Raw genomic sequence first — 15,858 nt, forward strand, 5'->3', positions numbered from 1 at the left:
TCCAAAGGATCTAAAGATCTTTGAGACCCTCTTGCCTTGTGGGTAGGAGATTCTTTCTTCTTTCTGTTTTTCATCTACTTTCTTTTCCCTTTTTCATCCTTTTTGCTACAGTTGCTGTGCTATATGACCAAGATCTTAACAGGAACAATGTTTTCCCTCTGAGGTACTTAAAATCTATTCAAGACTTAATGGCATTTCCCCCCCAAATATTTCATTTGTGTCTCTAAATATTCTCTTACATTACTACCATGCATGCCATGAGCACACCTAAAAGTATTACTAGTGCCATCTTAATACCATCTAATACTCAAGTCATATTCAAATTTCCCCATTTGACCTAAACATGTCTTTTTACTGCTGCTTTGTACAAAGAAAGATCCAAACAACGTCCACATGTTACGGTTTGCTATTCTGTCTCTTCAGTCACCTGTCATAGACCACTAAGCCCTGCCCACATGGGTTTTATTTTCCTGGCAGGAAATCAGCTACAGTGTGACACAGCTCACTCTTAAATTCGACCAACTGGCTTCTCGGTTCCATATCTTCTCCTTGGTGCCCTATCCACTGTATTTCTCCATAAACGTGAACTTAGACCTTAAGACTTAATTAGAGTCAGGCTAAATGTTTTTTTGTAAAAGTACCACAAAGGCGTCATGTGCTGCTAATTGTATCTCTGGATGCGTATATTATTGTTGTTATTATTGGCCCACTCTTCACCACGCTAAAAATGCTCAGTGACTTCAAGAAGTGACAACTCTGGGGCGCCTGGGTGGCACAGCGGTTAAGCGTCTGCCTTCGGCTCAGGGCGTGATCCCGGCGTTATGGGATCGAGCCCCACGTCAGGCTCCTCTGCTGTGAGCCTGCTTCTTCCTCTCCCACTCCCCCTGCTTGTGTTCCCTCTCTCGCTGGCTGTCTCTATCTCTGTTGAATAAATTAAAAAAAAAAAAAATCTTTAAAAAAAGAAGTGACAACTCTATCCCTCCATTTTGAAGTTGCCTTTTCCCCTTATGACCTGAAAATAGCCTATGCAACAGTAGTCTCTTACTCAGTAAAACTGCTCTTCCCCATCAACATTTCATTCAGTAGCTTAAGCATCTGTTGACTGTTGCTTGTCCGCTCATAGTTTTTTATGTAAATAAAAAGGGAAAACCCCACCTTCATATGGATTTTGATTTATCAAGTGTTTTTCGCATCTAATTTAATCCCAACAGTTCGGAGCACTCTGAGGAGAACTGAGATTCAGAAAGATGGAATCATTTACCCGGGGCGCACACACTTTGAGTGTCCAGAGTGGGACACCAGGTGCATGCATGCCTTAGCATCCTAGATGCCTTACGATAGTCTCCTGCCCTTCATCTTAGAGGGATGCTTGTGTCCAGGGGAGAGCAAGGAAAGAAAAGAAGCCTTGGAGAAACACAATTTCAGGGGGTTGTTTATGCCATACATCTTTAAATTAATAGTCTTCGGTTTCTCCTAGAGGTGATCACATTTGCCACAGAAATATTAAGACTTTGCAAATCCCAGTTAGTAGCGAACCATGTGCTTTTATCTCATCGTGATACATTCAGTGAGGCAGGATGTGCCATGTGCAAAGGCAGTGTGATTTTGGGGACTGTGCAATGTGATAGGCGTTTCATAAGGTTTATTTTCTCCTCCATCAGCTCCTCTGTTTCATCCTTCAGTAGTTGCCTGATAAGATGCCATATCTTTCCTGAGATTTGCTGTTTTCCGATCAGTAAACATTGACTGCTTTTTCCTTGTATATGGTACATACATGTATGTTCCCAGAAACCTTCTCATCCTATTTCTTTGTATATTTTCCACCATATGCTCAAATAATTCCTAAATTGACACTTTTTTCCAAATGTCAGAAATGTCACCCTGGCTTAAATGTAGGTCCTAAAATTTATTAATGGCTGTCCTAGACTTATAAATGAAATTTAGAGTGAAAATCAGTGTCAAAGAATTGGGAATATAGACTTGTTCTAGTTTTAGAAATAGATATTAAAATAAAACCATATAAAACCAATATCTCCAGGATTTTTCTTTTTTAAAAATTTTTACACATCCTTTATTTAAGTTCAATTTAGTTAACATGTGGTGTATTGTTAGTTACCAGGGTAGAATTGAGTGATTCATCAGTTGTGTCTAACACCCAGTGCCCATTACGTCAAGTGCCCTCCTTAATGCCCATCACCCACTTGGCTCAGCCCCCCTCCCACCTCCCCTCCAGCAACCCTCAGTTTGCTGCCTAGAGTTCAACGTCTCATGGTTTGCCTCCCTCTCAATTTTCATCTTATTTTATTTTTTTTATTTTTACTTTTCCTTCCCTTCCCCTCTGTTCATCTGTTTCTTAAATTCCATGTATGAGTGAAATCATATGGTATTTATCTTTCTCTGACTCACTTATTTTGTTCAGCATAATACCTCTAGTTCCACCCACATCATTGCAAATGATAAGATTTCATTCTTTTTGATGGCTGAGTAATATTCCAGTGTGTGTGTGTGTGTGTGTGTGTGTGTGTGTGTACCACATCTTCTTTATCTATTCATCTGTCGATGGACATCTGGGCTCTTTCAAATGTTTTAGCTATTGTGGACATTGCTGCTATAAACATTGGGGTGCATGTGCCCCTTTGAATCACTATGTTTTTATCCTTTGGATAAATACCTAGAGTGTAATTGTTGGGTCATAGAGTAGCTCTATTTTTAACTTTTTGAGGAACCTCCATACTATTTTCCAGAGTGGCTGAACCAGTTTGCATTCCCACCAACAGTGTAGGAGGGTTCCCCTTTCTCTGCGTCCTTGCCAACATCCATCATTTCCTGACTTGTTAATTTTAGCCATTCTGACTGGTGTGGTGGTATGTCACTGTGGTTTTGGTTTGTAGTTCCCTGATGCCAAGTGATGTTGAGTACTTTTTCATGTGTCTGTTGGCCATTTGGATGTCTTCTTTGCAGAAATGTCTGTTCATGTCTTCTGCCCATTTCTTGACTGGTTTATTTGTTCTTTGGGTGTTGAGTTTGATAAGTTCTTTATAGATTTTGGATACTAGTCCTTTATCTGATAAAACATTTGCAAATATCTTCTCCCATTCTGTAGGTTGTCTTTTGGTTTTGTTGATTGTTTCCTTTGCTGTGCAAAGCTTTTTATCTGGATGAAGTCCCGATAGTTCGATAGTTCGTTTTTGCTTTTGCTTCTCTTGCCAAGGATTTTTCATTTTTAAAAAGGTTCACGGCAAGATCCCTATTACCAGGGATTCATTAATAAGGGCTGTCTAAGTCTCTTGCTACTCAGAGTGTATCTTACGGGGATGAGCAGAATAGTCATAACCAAGAACTTTTTGGACATGCGGAAGTTCCAGGCCCTGCATGTTGCTGAGGTCCCCAGGTGGCTGGTGTGCCCACAGAAGGTTGAGAAACAGCGTCCTGATCCGCTGAAACCTCCATTTACAGAGCACACTTAGCAGCCGCATCGGTGCTGAGCACAGTGGACCGGCTTTGTCGGAGGTGGAACAGTCACCTCGCGTTAGACTGCCCCTTCATAGTGTGGTAAAAAAGTGCTTGCTTAAATAATGAAAAAGAGAGGGTGATGGAATTTCTCAGAAGTTTTACAAGACTCCCTGAATGAAACATGGCTATTTTCCTCATGTTAATTTTGAGACAAAAAAAAAAAGTAGGACTATAAAAAAAATAAATACAGTGTGGGTTATAATACTAGTCATGCATGAGCTTGGGCAAGTCGTAGGGCTGTCTGCCTCAGTTTACTCGCTTCCTCATTGGGTGACTCTAGCAGCTGCAGCATTTAAGCATGGTGTTTGATGTCTGAGGTCTCAGGAGTTCAGGTGAGGTTCAGATGGCAGCTCAGCCACTGGGGCTGAGTTACTGGGCTTCTCAGAGCCTCATGTCTTCACGCACAGAACGGGGGTAACAACAGGAGGGCGTGGGGTGAAGAGGGTGCGGCGGGCTCCACCCGTGCTGTACTGGCAATGGCCCACCTTGTAAGCTCTGGGGTCTATTCTTGGATGTTTGAGATACTACCCTCTGTCTGTCAGTCTGGATGTATGTGTATAAATGAAATGCTTCAGAATTTTAAAAAGGAAACTAATATTATCTGTCAAATATGATCGTCAGAAGAAGATAACATAAAGTCCCTTCGAATACACTTTTTACAGTAAATGCTTAGTAAATGCTAAGTGTTAGCATTTTCATAATTTTATGATTTCTTTTTTCCTAGTCCAGTAACATTTTGGTTCTTACTGAGTTTTTGAAAAACACATCTGGGAAAGTGAAAAGGTGTGTGTTGGGGGGGGAGAGGGCGAGACAGAGAGAGAGAAATGTTTATAGTTTTAATTTCTAAAACTCAGGTTAACTTTATCTATACTTGGTAATATTGGATTTTTTTTTTCACTCCAGAGGGAAAAGCCAACGTCCAGTTACACTTTATCTGAATCCTGGCGCTATGTGTATTTAACATGGAGCCAAGGTTAGAAAGTATAACACGTTGTAGAGATAGGAAAGGTTTCTCGCGTTTATCTTCACCTCCAGCAATTGCAGCTTGGACATTCCATCAGCATCCTGACATGACTGGTAAAGGTCAGTGGCTGCTTTCCTCTGACTTCCTTATCCTGAGCATCTCTTCGACAGAGATAAAATAGTTGTCTTAAACGCATTGTGCTGCACAAACAAGTTTTTTTCCCCTTTTTATCTGTGAAATTAAGAAACTTCTCTGAAACAAGGCATCCGATTTGTTACCAATTTTCCCAAAGCACTTGTAACTTAACAAAAGTGAAAAGAGTCTTCCTTTTGAATTTCAGATTCACATAGTATAATTTCAGTACTGTTCTTAGAACTCTCAAAGCCAACATCCACTTCTCTGCATCTGAGCCGTAATCCCAGAAGCCCCATCATGGGCTCTCTGTGTGTGTCCCACTTTTGAGAGCCTAGCCCAGGAGTTGGCCTACCCGTGTGCCCTACAGAACAGCTCTACCCAGGAGATGCCCACTGAGGAGGGGTTCCCTGGGAATATGACCACCTGGGTCTCCTGTGAGAGCTTTACTGTACACTTGCAAGGCCTTCGAGATGTCCTCTGGTGAAGAAAAAGGTGAGATTCTGCAAGCTTATTTATCTGCAAATCTTTTTTGGAGGTGAGGGCTTGACTTCCTTTAAAGTCTCCCTAACACTCAGAAGCGCACAGTGCCCACTGTGGGAGATGCTGACATAGCAGTGAGTGGGCCCTAGATACATACTGGGGGCTGGGGGCATTCTAATGAGAGTTTCTGACAATTTAGACTTTCCAGCACTTAACACAGCCTCATTCGTCTCTACCATGCCCAGCTGCCTTTGGGCTTTTTAAAGATGAGGAAAACTGATATGCACAAAATGGGTAATTTCTTATGATCATAGAGCCAACGAGTGAGGGAATTTGGACAAAGTCAGTAAATCTAAAGCAATATTCTTGATACTTTGTTATGTATAGTAGTTTTAAGTTAAAATATGGCAGTTAAAATATTTTGAATTCTTGTCTTGCTAGATGCTAGTCTCTATGCTCAGCACTTTACTAGGATTATCTCAGTTAATGCTCGTGATAAGCCTGTGAGTGGGGCGCTACCCTTGTCTCTATATCACGGATATAACTTATGAAATTAGAAAAGCGATAGGTGTGCAAACCCTCTTCCCCCACCCCCATGCCCCTGTCAGTGATCTTTAACTTTTCCTTAGGAATCACAGGACTAGAGAGTGACCAACAACCGAGAGCCAGTTGGTTTTTACTTACAGCACGTTGCAGGGTAGCATTGCATTAGGTTTCAAGATTTTTTTTTCCCATTAGGTGTAAATGATGCTTCTTATGTGAACATTATAATTTTTGATGTCTTTTTTTTTTTAAGATTTTTATTTATTTGAGAGAGAGAAAGAGAGAGCAGAAGTGGGGAGGAGGGACAGAGAGAGAGGGAGAAGCAGACTCCCCACTGAGCAGAGAGCCCGACATGGGATTCGGTTCCAGGACCTTGGAATTATGACCTGAGCTGAAGACAGACGCCTAATCTACTGAGGAACCCAGATGCCCGGTTTTTGACGTCTCTGCACCCTGATGGAAAGAGTCTCACAATATGTAAGGAGTCTTGGATAGGACCTCTCGAAATGACTTGTTTCATTTTCATGCATTCAGATGTATTTATTTGAAGTGACTTTTAGCTGATAGGAAACACTGTGTTGAGAGTATACATGGAGAGACTTTTGACAAGAAGTACCTTGTGTTTCCTTTTATTTTACTGCCAAATATCTTTCATCTGCTGAGGCAAAAGTATCATCTTCATTAGATCATTAGTCACATCATCAGCGTCTGCTTTATACGTGGTGACAATAAGGTTTAAAGAGATTCCACAACAGTCTTACAGAACTTGGTTGTAATTTCTATCAGCGTGATACTATCCGTTTTCCTTTTGAGAACACTGAAGATTTTGAATAATTGAAGTTTCATCATCATAACTTCTGTCTTACTGGTTTTATTCTCACATAACCACATAGACCCTGCTGTCCTGGTTCTTCCATTCCTTTTCAGGCAACACATAGCATAAAAAAGTTAAGCACAGTGGGAGAAAAGCAAAGTGTATGAGAGAGTATGACTGACAGTGAAATTAGTGATACCTTGGGAAATCTGTTCACGTTGCCATCAGACAAAGAACTCTGTAATAATTGCAGGCTCCTCTTTGTGGTTGAAAAGATTGTAGTCATCAAGCACTCACTTGATCTTAGACATGGGAAGAAATGTTCTCACACCCACACGTGGCTGATTGTATATGCGTTGAGACCTGTCGTAACTTGAATATTAGAAGAGCAAGGATCCAACTGTAATGAAATCATGTTTCTAGAAATTCTTTCACTCTTGTGATATTTCAGAGCACTATTTCTCAAATTGCAGGTTGTGACCCATCAGTAGGCAGTGAAATCAATTCAGCTGACACAACCAGCATGCTTTCAATTAAAAAAATGTAATGGTGGGGCACCTGGGTGGCACCGCGGTTAAGCGTCTGCCTTCGGCCCAGGGCGTGATCCCGGCGTTATGGGATCGAGCCCCACATAAGGCTCCTGTGCTGTGAGCCTGCTTCTTCCTCTCCCACTCTCCCTGCTTGCGTTCCCTCTCTCACTGGCTGTCTCTATCTCTGTCAAGTAAATAAATAAAATCTTTAAAAAAAAAAAATTAAAAAAATTAAAAAATAAAAAAATGAAATGGAATAAGAAAGATTGCAGTGCGTTACATACGATAGAAAGAATTACAACATTAGACTTTTTTTCCTGTTTCTTCATGCGTATGCTTGTGTGCTTACTTAGACTGTAATGAAAAACCTACATTCTAACTATGGGTCATAATTTTTTAAAAAGTTTGAAGTCTGTTGTTTTATTGTGTGGATCAGTTAATAACTAAAGGAATTTTTGCCCTATTTATTTCATATCATCCAAACAATTTTCCACAAGTGCAATTCAGTTGAAAGTGTTCTTTTGAAGCCTAAATCATGCTTTGTAGTATTACAGAACTTAGTCCCTACCAGGTGTATCTTAATTTCACTTCTCTGTTAGTGGAACAGGATTTCTTATCAAAAGGGAAATAGTCTTTTAAGGAAGTTGTTGTTTTCCTTTCGTAGTGGGTGGAATTAGAGTAGACTAAATAAACAGTTGATGTGTGTAGACAAGCGTCTAGGATTTGTTTTAAGCTTATTTAGAAAATACCTTGTATATCCATACTTCTGGAACAGCTGACATTAAAAGCATAGAGACATATGCTTTCAGGCATTTGGAGAACAGATACTGAGCCCATACTCTATGTCGGACCTGTCGTTTTACTCTCAGGAATTCCTTGTTAACATAACCCTCTCCTCTTGCCTGTGAGCTTCTTTTGAGTGGGAACTACATTATACTAAGTTCCCAGCTGTTTGTTTAGTGAGTTTTCGTTTTTTGTTTTTTTAAGATTTTTACTTATTTATTTGAGAGAGAAAGAGAGCACAGCAGGGGAGGGGCAAAGGGAAAGGGAGAAACAGACTCCTCGCTGAGCAGGGAGCCCAACATGGGGCTCGATCTCAGGACTCTGAGATCACAACCAGAGCTTAACTAACTGAGCCACCCAGGCACCCCTGTTGAGTGAGCTTTTAATGACAGTTTCTGCGTATTGGTTTAAAGGGACTTCTTTTAGTCTATACTTTAAGGCTAGCGCTGAAAGTACCCTATGTTAACAGAGAATATTAGGTAAATTTGGTATTTTTAATTGTATCATTTTTGTGATTTATATGTAATGTTTTCATATTGTAGAGAATTTAGAAAATAAATGTATAAATAAAATGCAAATCACTTGTAATCCTACATCATAACACTTCAAACATTTTCCCTTTATATCTCTATGTGTACACAATATTCTGTTTTTTAATTAAATAGAATTCTAAAACATGACTTTAACTTTTCCTTAATATCACATTGCTTGGAGATATCATAGTTTGACCAGCCTTTTCTAATTTAGATTGTTGTCAAATGTTCAGAGTTAAAATAGTTAAATTGTGTGTAGCGATCACTGGGGGAGCTATAAAATACTGAGGACTTAACAGCTTTTTTTTAAAATCTAAACTGCATCCAGTTTTGTTTTGGCAAGTTGTTTTGAGACGGGGTTTGGTCAGTCTCACAAACCAGCTCTGGCTCCAAGCAGACCCTAGGATTTCGGTGCATAATGGAGTGACCACGCATCACATACCCTGCAGAGGACAGGAGCTTTCAGCCTAAGGAGAGAGGAAATGATGCATAGTTTAGTCATCATGTGCTTTGGCACTTTGGCAATTAAATTACAGTTCAAAGGAAGAAAAAGATAAACATTGCACCGTAGCCACTTTTGAAAAGTAGACAAGTTCCCTGTGGCAAAGCTTCCTCCTTCCCCCTTATTTCCACGGCCTCCCCTTTGACATTGGTAGGTGGCAGTTGACTCTAGTCTCGCCTGTGCCACCCTCACTGCCCATCAGGGCTCCCAACACCATGTGAAGCTTAATCCTCCAAACCAAGGTTGTATTTTTTGCCCTAAAGACTGACCTTCATTTCTTCCATTTTAGTTTAAAACAAAACAAAACAAAACAAAAAAACCTGTTCACTCTCAGGGCACCTGGGTGGCTCAGTGGATTAGGCATCTGCCAGCAGCTCTGGTCTTGATCCCAGGGTCCTGGGATCGAGCCCCACATCGGGTTCCCTGCTCAGCGGGGAGTCTGCTTCTCCCCCTCCTGCTACTGCTCCCCCTACTTAGGCTCTCTCTCTCCCTCTCTTGTCAGATAAGTAAATAAATAAAAATTTAAAAACCTGTACACCCTCATCATCATAGTTACAGCAGCCATCAACCTCTCCCTGTCTCTCTCTCTCTTTTTTTTTAATCCTGCTTCCTCCCTTTTTTTACTCTCGTATCTTAAGGCAAATCCCAGACTTCATGTCATCATGTCTTTTCAGCTCAAATATGTCATTTGGCCTCCCTAAAAGAAGACATTTGTTATATAACCTCAATACCATTATCACACCTAATAAAATGAATAATTCTTCCCTGATAGCAATCCCCCTACTTACCTTCTTTAAGTCGTTTTGTAAGGTTGGTGTTTCAAATCAGGATCCAAACAAAATTCATTTGGTTGTTGTTTATTTAACTTTCTTTTAATCTGAAATAAATACTTTCTTTTATACAATTCCTTGTTGAAGAAACTCGGTCAGTTGCACCTAGATTGTCCCAGCCCGGATGTGGCTAATAGCTTCCTTGTGGTGTCAGTGAACTTGTGGATTTCCTATAGCCTGGAAGTTAGACCTAAAGGCTTGATGAGATTTGGAGTCAGTTATTGATTCATGTTTTGCTTTTTGGCAAGAGTGTTCCTAGGTGTTGGTGCATGGAGCACATTTTATCCTGCCTAGAGACACACAGTATCTGATGACCTTACTTGTCATCATGCTGGGATCCATCAGTGAGTTTAGCTGGTAACACACCTGGTACTGGCATTTTAAAGTTCTTCCTCAACCTTCTACCCAGTGGTTCTCCATCTGTTTATGACCATGGCAGGAGTCAGTTACCTCTCGTTAGGGAACAGTTCATTTTAATAGGAGAATGTCATGGAAGTATCCAAAGGGAGGTCTGATAGGGAAGCCGCTCAGATGGTTTTTTTTTTTTAAGATTAAACACAAAAATTTATTACAAAATCAAATAAAGAAGAGAGACAAAAATGTTTTTAAAATCCTAGAGCCATTGCTAAATCCCCACCATCAGTAAAGTAGCCTTAAGGAAAGCCCATATACATTGTATTTTCTCATCTGTAAGCTAGAGTATGTAAAGGAGCCCCCCTCAGACATATTTGCTTCTCAGACAAATATGGGAAATGTGGGCAATGAATTGGTACAGAGAGATTTTTAGAATAAAAGTGGCCTCCTTTATTGGTTGTCATTCCATATATACCTTTTCAATGCAAATGTGGATAATATTTTATTTAAGCATAGTTTAGTTGATACAGAATAACAAAATCCAAATGGTATAGAAAAGTATAAAATAGAAAATGAAAACATCCTAGTTTCCATCCCCCGTCAGCCAAACTTAACCAGACTAACACATTTTTTTAAATTAAACTTTTCCTGAGATAACTGTCAATTATATACAGTTGGAAGAAATAATAGAAATGTTGTGTACCCTTTACCTGGTTATCCTCAATGATAGCATCTTGCCAATCACAACCAGGAAGTTGACATTGATATGCAAGAAATGGAACAGGAACTGATAGATTTTTAAATAATTTTTGTCATCTTTCTTGTTGGTGATTCTTCACTAGAGTTGGGTGATGAGAGTAAGCTCCCTGAGTGTTAGGATGAGGTCATGGGAATATTGCTTCCCTACTGTCGATCATTTGCGTGCATCTGGTTTATACAATCCATGGTACAGTGGGCATTTTCTCTCCCACCCAGTTCTCCATTCTCCCCTTTGGCATATTTCTAGTCCTTTTTTTTCTCCAGCTTTATTAAGATATAATTGACATATGATGTTGCATTAGTTTACGTCTACAATGTGTTAATCTGATACACTTACCTATTGCAAAATTATTACCACTGTAACATTAGCTAACCTCTTCATCACCTCACGTAATCACCATTTCTTTTTTATGGTGACAACATTTAAGATCTACTCTCTTAGCAACCTTCCAGTATTACTATTATTATATCTAGTTTTTTGAATTCATCAAAACTGTGGAAGGACAATAAGGTGAAAATTCCTGATGTAGTTAATACCATGGAATAAATGTATTATATTAGTGCTTGCCACAGAAAACCCCATAAATGGTCTCCTTCCATAGGCCGGGGTGAAATTACAAACTTCTGATGACAGCTTGCTTTTTAATAAATTAGGATTCAGCAGTTCCTTTCAGGTTTTTTGGCAGAACAAAGACTCCTAGAGTATCATTCTGATAGTTAATGGAACAGAGAAATTTTTCCAAGGAGGCACAGATCCCCCAGGCAAAGTAATGATGGGAGTGTTGAAGACAGACCCGCTCACCTTCTGCTGGTATCGTTGGGTAAAATTAGTTTCCTCTTGGGCTTTAGAGTAAAAGTGATTGGAAAGAAGTATAATTACAGGGTTGAATACATGTGATACCCTGGGATTTTCTTTTGTCATGACATGTCACTTAAATAAAATTGAGACTGCAATGATCAAATGAAAGTTGATTCACATATAATTACGCCTCATTTTATATTTAGCTGTGCTTTCGAGAAAGAGTTCACTTTTTCTTCTCTTATTAAAGCAGAGAATTTCACAGTAATAAGAAAAGAGGCATTTAAATGTTTGACCAGGTGGTATCTCGGTGGCTGAGATAGGGTTATGTGCAATGTGTGTGCGTGATTGTTTGTACCCCAGTTACCCTAGCGTTGCCCTGTCGGCATGCTCCAGATCACTGCCTTCCAAGGTGGGGTGTGTCATAGAAATGAGCGGCTAGGATGCGGCCAGGAGCTAGGGCATTTTTCTCCTTTAAACGGGCAGCCACTGTATCACTAGCCCGATGGGAATGCCTGTTGGAGTCGTTGCCATGTCTTCCTGTCTTCAAGAGAAACTGTAAATTGGATTTTTTAATGAAAGCCTTTATAAGCAGGCACATAACTCAGATTTTAAACCAAAGCCCCGAGCACTGTGGGCTTCTGCACCATATGCTTCACTCTAGTATAATTTTCATTGAAATTTCAACAGTTTTGTACTTACTGCCAGAGATGTCATGAAGTATAGCTGTCACCTCAGCCTTAACCAAACTTACAGCCTTTGCCCCCAAACCTGCTCTCTCTCTGGGCTTCTCATTTGATATCAATTAGCCTTAGTGTTCCAGTCATTTCTGGACTCGGAATCTCAGTGGGGTTTTTTTTTCTTCTCTTGTCTTTCCCACTAAACCAAAACCCAAGTCTGTTGATTTTTTTTTTTTTTTTAGATTTTATTTAAATTCAAGTTAGTTAACATACAGTGCAGTATTAGTTTCAGGGGATAGAATTTAGTGATTCATCAGTTGCATACAACACCCAGCACTCATTATATCACGTGCCGTCCTTAATGCCTGTCACCCAGTTACTCCATCCTCCCACTCACCTCCCCTCCAGCAAACCTCAGTTTGTTTCCTAGAGTTAAGAGTCAATTATGGTTTGCCCACCTCTCTGTTTTATCTTAGTTTATTTTTCCTTCCCTTCCCCTATGTTCATCTGTTTTTTTCTTAAATTCCACAGATGAGTGAAATCATATGATATTTGTCTTTCTCTGACTTACTTTGTTCAGCATAATACCCTCTACTTCCATCCGCGTCATTGCAAATGGCAAGATTTCATTCTTTTTGATAACTGAGTAATATTCCATTGTATGTACATCGTCTTTATCCATTCATCAGTCTATGGACACCTGGGCTCTTTCCATATTTTGGTTATTGTGGACATTGCTGCTATAAACATTGGGGTACAGGTGTCCCTTCAAATCACCGTGTTTGTATCTTTTGGATGAATACTTAGTAGTGCAATTGCTGGGTCATAGGGTAATTCTGGTTGTTTTTGTTTGTTTGTTTGTTTAAGATTTACTTATTTATTGAAGAGAGAGGGAAAGAGAGAGAGAAAGTGCAAATTGGGGGATGGGCAGAGGGAGAGAGAGAATCCCAAGCAGGCTCCAGGCCCAGTGTAGAGCCTGACTTGGGGCTCAATCCCAGGACCCCAAGATTATGACCTGAGCCGAAATGAAGAGTCGGGTTCTTAACTGACTGAGCCACCCAGGTGCCCCAGGGTAGTCTATTTTCAACTTTTTAAGGAACTTCTGTACCAGTTTCCAGAGTGGCTGCACCAGTTTGCATTCTCACCTACAGTGGAAGACAGTTCCCCTTTCTCTGCATCCTCTCCAACACCTGTTGTTTTCTGAACCATTGCTTTTTTTTTTTTCTTGTGAATTTCCCTGTTTTTCTTTCCCTTCCCTTTCTAGCTGCCCCATTCCTAGCCCTTGTACTACTCTTCTGATCCGGATTCATCCCACATCCTAGGTCCTGTAGCATTGCCCAGCCAGATCGATCATACTTTTTTTAAATACTTCTTTCATTATTTTCCTTCTTAAAAACGTCTCTGGGTCTCTAGAGTCTTCCATATAAATTGCACAGCTTTTCCTTAGACGTGCAGGTGTCCCAGTAGTTTTATCTTAGTGTCCATCTACATTTCTGCTGGTATTCTCGGTAAAGTTAACTCTTATCCCCCATCTATCCGTCTGGCGGGAGCTGCTGGGAATCTGTGGCAGTTTCTGGAATATGGGTGGATTCCTCTCCTAAGACTTGTCTCTTGAGATGGGCTAGCTTTTTGGAGTTCTATGCCCTGCCCCCCTGCCAATTTTTTTTTTTTTTAATTAAGCCTCCATTATCATTTGGGCTGTAAGCCTCAGGGTCAGAAAAGAGTGAGATAAAGGAAAGCCCCAGGCCAGTCCTCTTGTCGCTCAGGAAGAGGCTGGAGGAGGAAGAAGGCTGCCTTGGGCTTTAGATTCCCACTACTCCCAAACTGGGGCTTCTCTGTGGGAGACTTTGGGATGCAGAGGCCTTGTTTTGTTACTCAGAGAATTCCTTCTTTGAGCAATTTCTGCTTTCTCTCCCTCCAGTTAAGGGCAGAAATTCTTGCCTTTATGTGAAGCCATACTGTCCACAGAGATTTTGCGATTTGAAAGCAGTGTATATGCCCATTTCCCTTGCAGCCCACCCAGTTGTGCAGGCCACTCGGTATTTGAGTGAGTGACTTAGTCACTTTAATCTGCTGGAGCAACTTGTTGGTCAATTGATGAACTTCCCTATTCAGAAAAGTCTTAAGAAAATTTCTTATCTTAGTGAAGTAGTGATAATTCGCTGGAATAGGTTCTTTCCTGCCTTCCACGGCACTTCAAGCTCCTGGTATGGCACGCAGCACCCAGTATCATAGTTAGCTGAACATGGGACCATCTCCCCTTTTGCTCTGAGTTCTGTGAAGCCACCATTGCTGCTTTTTTGTCTCCAGCAGTACCAGGTCTGGTATGTGCCAAGCGCTCAATGCACTAGACCCTGGACATTCTCTAATGACATCCTGGGTCTGTCAGGAACCTTCCAGTTTGCGACTGTCATTAACTGTGACATGAATGTCGAACAGCTGGAAGCCCCCAGTTATATGACAGATTCTCACTCTCCTCTCAGCCTATGTCTCAGATTCAACCAGCAGCACAGGGCGAATGTTCTCTTGTTTAACAATACAGTGACCCTCAGAAGTAAGTGCCATTATTTTTCCACCACCAATTATTGCACAGCATTGGCTTGCTAATAGAAGAAACCACAAATGGCAAATCTGTGAATGCCGAGGACCTACTGTGCTCGTTTGCATGGGTAGAGAAGTAGATGATCAGAAAAAGTGGTGTGATTAAATGATACGTTTGCTGAGGGCTTTCCATTCTAATATATGAAACACTTTGGTCAGAAATATTCAGATGATTAAACTGGGAACAAGATGAAATAACCTGAAATAATAAAAAATTTAATCTTCTTTTTTTTTCTATCTTTTCTTTCTTTCTTTCTTTTCTTTTTTTTTTTTTAGCTTTTCCCTCTACAAAGAAGGAATAACATACATGACCTGGAGATTGTACTAGCCTCTGTCAATCCTCAGTAAGAATTAATATTACTTCTTTCATTCTCTTTTTCTTCACCAGGTGATGGCTGTGGGCACATAGTGACCTATCAGGACAGTGGCACAATGACGTCTAAGAATTATCCAGGGACTTACCCCAATCACACGGTTTGTGAAAAGACTATCAAAGTACCAAAAGGGAAGAAACTGATTCTGAGGTTAGGAGATTTGGATATTGAATCCCAGACCTGTGCTTCTGACTACCTTCTCTTCACCAGCAGTTCCGATCAGTATGGTAAGAAAAAAGGTCTAGGTTTCTGTGAGCATGAAATAATTTGAAGCTTGGGAGGGAGGGCAAGTTGTCTGTTGATGAGTATAATAGGCTGGGAAGATTAGAAGAGAAGCTTGCTTTTTGTAAACTCCTAGGGCAGCTCACATGGCCGCGCTTGCTTCCTAAGCTACAGCAAAGACATCTAGGGTTTAGCTTTAGCCTCGTGTGTGTCCCAGGAGCTTTGTTTGACTTCATTTCTTGCTGGGAAGAGAATTGGGGATGTATGGCACTTGGCTAAAACATCTGCAAGTCATTCATTCCTGTGACAAATATTTATTGAACTGCGATTGTGTATTCAGGAACTCTGTGGGACCGAGCAGTGAAAAGACTTAAGTTCCTCCTTCGTGCAGCTTGCATTGCTGGGGAGGGGAGGTGGAAAATCAAATGCATCTGTCATAGGA

The 15,858-nt window shown here is 40.5% G+C and overlaps 1 protein-coding gene across 3 annotated transcripts in view; it reads left to right on the top strand.

Annotated features, from left to right (window-relative positions):
- The window catches only part of DCBLD1 (discoidin, CUB and LCCL domain containing 1), a 61,012-nt gene that overhangs the window by 7,275 nt on the left and 37,879 nt on the right, over positions 1-15,858 (top strand). For 2 of the 3 annotated variants that reach the window (XM_034669034.1, XM_034669035.1), the window contains exon 2: positions 15,209-15,421. In XM_034669034.1, coding sequence (XP_034524925.1) covers positions 15,209-15,421 — 213 coding nt within the window. Of the gene's footprint in view, positions 1-4,449; positions 6,113-15,208; positions 15,422-15,858 lie in introns of those variants that run through there. The other variant, XM_034669036.1, reaches the window with a different exon arrangement.

Source organism: Ailuropoda melanoleuca, chromosome 10, assembly GCF_002007445.2.
Source record: "Ailuropoda melanoleuca isolate Jingjing chromosome 10, ASM200744v2, whole genome shotgun sequence".
NCBI classification, from domain to species: domain Eukaryota; kingdom Metazoa; phylum Chordata; class Mammalia; order Carnivora; family Ursidae; genus Ailuropoda; species Ailuropoda melanoleuca.